This window comes from Octodon degus, unplaced genomic scaffold (genome assembly GCF_000260255.1).
Source record: "Octodon degus isolate 3935 unplaced genomic scaffold, OctDeg1.0 scaffold00006, whole genome shotgun sequence".
NCBI lineage: Eukaryota > Metazoa > Chordata > Mammalia > Rodentia > Octodontidae > Octodon > Octodon degus.
The window spans coordinates 21,951,865-21,956,473 of NW_004524582.1; the positions used below are offsets into that span (position 1 = coordinate 21,951,865).

The 4,609-nt window shown below is 45.9% G+C and overlaps 1 protein-coding gene across 1 annotated transcript in view; it reads right to left on the minus strand.

Annotated features, from left to right (window-relative positions):
* Cd38 (CD38 molecule) overlaps positions 1-4,609 on the minus strand; it is a 63,762-nt gene that overhangs the window by 15,837 nt on the left and 43,316 nt on the right. Inside the window, exons 9-10 of the mRNA XM_023723913.1 lie at positions 3,463-3,555; positions 3,025-3,111 (exon numbers count right to left, since the gene is read on the minus strand). Coding sequence (XP_023579681.1) covers positions 3,025-3,111; positions 3,463-3,555 — 180 coding nt within the window. The remainder of the gene's footprint in view (positions 1-3,024; positions 3,112-3,462; positions 3,556-4,609) is intronic.

Below are 4,609 nucleotides of genomic sequence, written 5' to 3' on the forward strand. Positions count from 1 at the left end.
CTCTTCTCTCCTCACCTTCTCTGCCCTCCTCTCCCCTTTCCTTCCCTCCCTTCCCCTCTCCTGTCCTCTTCTCCTCTCTTATTTTGAAACAGTCTCCCTTAGCCACCGAGGACAGTTTCCAGCTTGCAATCCTACCTCACTCTCCTGGAGTGCTGGGCTTATAGGCACGCACCAGCACCACCATGCTGAGCTACCTGACTTCTTTTGCATAGAACAAACTTGAGATAAGTATCCACCAGGTAAAACACCATCCTTTACATAAATATGAGATAAAAGCCAAAGAGAGTGGCTGCTACACAGCTAGGGTGGGATAGGTAGGAGGGAAGCATCCATTAAATTGTAGTTAAATCTGATTTTGCTACATGCCAGGAAGAAGACAGCATTAGAAGGCAGTATCTTCTGGGAGAGAGAAGTGCCAAAAGCTGCCCTTGGCCAGCTGGGCACTGTGGCTGGAGGTGCCAAGTCACTTTGTCCTACCAATACGGTAAGCCGGGACTCCCCACATGAATACATTCTAGGCAGAGAGAGTGTCACTTCCTCACGGAGCTCTCTCTCCCAAGGAAAAGGAGCCTGTCTAGGCCAGTCAGGAGTTCAGAACCTACTTTTTGCCTTATATTCAATGAAGAAATATGATTATGTTTAATTATAGTTTCTGATTTTTGGGAAGTGAAGCAGCAATTATGTTGTTATAGTGTTACTTCTCTCCATAAACATGTAGATACATCTAATGTTCTAATAAAATGGATGCACCGCTCATCTGTTGGGTGATATTTTCAAGGATAGACCCAGAGCATATTTTAAAGTGGTAGAGAAATTCATGCACTCTTTAAGAGGGACATTTTATTGTTGTGGGTGTCACTTTTGTGTGTCCAACTAGGAGACGCCAGCTAGAGAGCACATGCTGAGCATTTGCTGTTTTTATGGGAATCCCCCCAAAATGATTATTGCTATTCCTCCACTGGCTAAAACCTATGTTCATAAATTCTGTACGTATTCTGTTAGGAGTGAGTATGTGTAATGAAAGAAAGGAAAATTCCTAATGGACACAAAGCCAAATGTCCCTAGGGTTTTCTTGGAATAGTGGGATTCATTAAGCAGTAATGTCAGAATCATAAGGAAGTCCAACCTGTGTGAGTGTAATTACACCTCCCATGAAATACTCATCCTAGGCAGCTGGATGGAAGTTTTCTGAAACAGAATGGTACATTTAGGATGAAGAGATGGAAATCATGGGACTACGCTCTAAGTCTAAGTCCATAACACCAGCTTTGGGCCCCCCTAGAGACAAACACCCATCCTCCAAAGCAATACAACTCGCAACAAGAGGTCCTCACTTGGGCATCGCCACTGTGGCCCAGAGAGTCATGCCAAATACAATAGTCCTCTTGGTCAGAGAAAGCTAGCAGAGATTTTACTAGCTCTCCACACTTAAGGTCACAGGATCTGACACTCGAGGTGCCTGGTGTGGGCTCATGAAGGAGCCTCCGTCCAAGTCCAAGGGAAACCTGGGTCTACGTACTCATCCCAGATGGAGAATTAATAAGCTCACCTGAGCATAAGTGAAAGCATTGGTGCTTTCTGGCCATTAATGAGAGGCGTGGAAATGTTTCAGATAGGAAAAAAAAGACTGTTGGGAAGAGCCCTTCATTCCACAGTCTTTTCTGGGCTCCTAGAACTCTTTTCTTTTTCTTTAAGGTTTTTCTTTTTCTTTCTTTCTTTTTTTTTTTTTTTTTTTTTTTTTTTTTTTTTTGTTGTTGTTGTTCAAGGCCTCATTACACATCTCAGACTTGTAGTGAACCTCCTGATTTCTGCCTGCCTAGTCCTGGGATTACAGGCATGTATATACCACCGTGCTGGGACTCCATCACTGGCTCAGCACTCCTGGGGGTGGGGCCGGTGAGGCATGTGGTGCCAGGGATCGAACCCTGGCCCTGCACTTACCTAAGCAAGTGCTTAGCCCCCGAGCTACACCACCAGCCCTAGAACTCTGTTTTCTCCATGTAAAACGTCTTTGATGGTCTGATTGACCAGTTCCTTCGACCGTCGTTCCCTAGCTCATTCTGCGTTTGCATCCTACGGCTGCAGCGTGTGTGTGTGATTCTCTGGCAGTGCCCAGCAAGGAGCCAGCTGAATGGTACAGAATTTGGAAAACAAGAGTCATTGAGTCTGTCTGTCTGCCTTAGCGATATGATGGATGGCATGAGACTACAGAAAAAGTGTCCTCGCAGCTCAGCTTCTCCAGTCTTCAAAAAAATTTTCCCCTCTGAATTAGTTGTTTTTCTAAGTTATCATACACAGGAGAAGCTCCAAAGATGCTTTAGTCATGTTTCCCACCTATATTCTTGACCAGAAGTACTTACAAGTGAATGGAGGGTTGGAAGATAGATAGATAGATAGATAGATAGATAGATAGATAGATAGATAGGAAAAAAAAAAGAAGAGGTCCCAGTTTTGAAAGCAAAGTAAATAGTGATTTTAATAAATATATACAGTACTTGTCTGTGATATTAAGCATTTGCTTTAAGATTTTTACTTCTTTTATTTAACAAAGGCAAATGTTAATAGACTGCCACTTGCCAAGCATTAGGCATCTTGGTAGGAACTTGCCAAGTATTAGGCATGTACACCCAGATCTACCTAAAGAGATGTCAACGCCTATTTATGCCAAGTTCTGAGGCCTTCACAAGGTGAGAGATAGGTCTTGGCCAACCTGGCTCTGCTGCCCTGAAAAGCAACACTTGCCTCAGCCCTGGCCAGAACCACTCTCTCCAGAAGCCAGCAGACAGGCCCTTAAAGGCTGGGCCAGGTTCAGGGGCAGGTCACTGCTGGGGGCTAGCAGCAAGGGAAGAGGGTGTGGGGAGAAGGTGGCCAGCTAAAGCCCTCAGAAAAAAACTTCCTGACCCAGGCTTGGTAGAGAGACAGACATCACCGTCAAAGCCCGCCAGGGCTCCGGGCTCAGAGGAGACCAGGGAAAGGCGAGGCAGCCAGAGAGGGCAAGAGAGTGGTTTCTTTGAAAACACTTACCTGTAGTTATTCTGGCAGGTGAATGTCATGTTCCTTTTACTCACAATCAACTTCAGCTCATTAATGGAGACACTTGAGCATGAGTTACTGGGGAAGAAAGATGAAGAAGTTAAAATAGCAGAATGTCTCAAACACCTCCCAAGGCTACTTAGCTTCTTCACTGGAGGAAGTTCTAGGCAAAGCCCTGGGGTAAAGAGATGGAGCAGAAGTCTTTGAAGAGATTTCAGGTCAGCAGGGAGCCGAAGGGGTGAGCTAGCATCTAGATAAATGAAGAGATAAATGAAGAGGTGGACGGGATGGGCTAAAGGTAAGGCACCCTTCCTCTCCTGAGCTGGAGTCTGTTTTCTGCACTGGGCCCCAGTGTGTCCTTCTGAGCATGCGTTCTTTTGTGTGATAACTCATGAAAAGGTTTCCTGGGTTGGCAGGAATAAGATTTACCTGGAAGTTTCTCCGACGTCATGCATCACCCACGCTTGTACCGTATGGACCTTCCTTGGATCCAAATTATAGACTTCCACACTTCCAAAAGTGCTAAAATAGAAGAGAGGAAGAGTATTCTCAACCCCACACTTTAGTTGGGGGGGGGCACTATGCCTCCTTCATGAGCCAGTAGGCTAGATACCGCTGGCGAGACCTACCCTTTGGCCTCGACCCACTTACAGTACAAACTATCACCTTTTCCCTTTCCATAGTCCTGAATCAGCAAAGACTTTTCAAGAGGAGATTTTACATCTGTACAGTGGTCTTGAGTTCTAAAAATACTTGCTGCTCGGGTTGGCTCATCTCCACTGTGGGCTTGGCTGCCTTGAGAGCTGCCTTGGCGATCAGTCAGGCGCGCTTCTGGGTGTGCACGGGGGAGTCACGGCGCTGCAGCAGGGGCCGTACTGGGCTCTCGGCCCCTTCTGCTGCTGCTTCCTGGCTGCCGAGGGCTGAGCTGCTTATCCCTGAATCATCATCCCACCACAGTGTCTCTGCCTCGGAGCCAGCCTGCCATGGAAGGAGACCTTAGGAACTAGGAGCTAATATAAACCTTGCTTCCATTTACGTTGTCTTCCTCAAGTATTAGGACACAGCCACAAATGACATCTGGTCACAGCTGATTAATACTCATAGTATTCCTAGATCTACATGTGAAGATCACCAACAAGGCGGTTAGAACAGTAAGTCTCGGCCCTCCACCATCTGCTGAATTAGTCTGGACCTAAACTGCCCCCAGGTGATGCCCATGCTCAGCGAAGTCTGAGAAGCCCATGCTCTGTCCTGACCTCATTTCTAAACTGTCCACTTGTCCCTGGCAGTTGTGCCGCCTTTCACAAGCGCTTAGATCCCTGACATCAGAGTATAAAATCCTCAAATGTTAACACTTTCACCTAAAGCTCACAGAAGAATATCAGAAGGCACAAGGACAAATGTTTCTTTGTGAATTAAATATTAAATTCACAAAGGAGAGAGGGCACCTACAGCTTCTAGGACAAACACATATATGCTCCTATTGAACCACTTATCTGTCCTATCAGGAAAAAAATTAGGGAAAAAGGACAATAGGAAATCAATATGATAAAGCTGGGGAGAGAGCTCAGTGGTA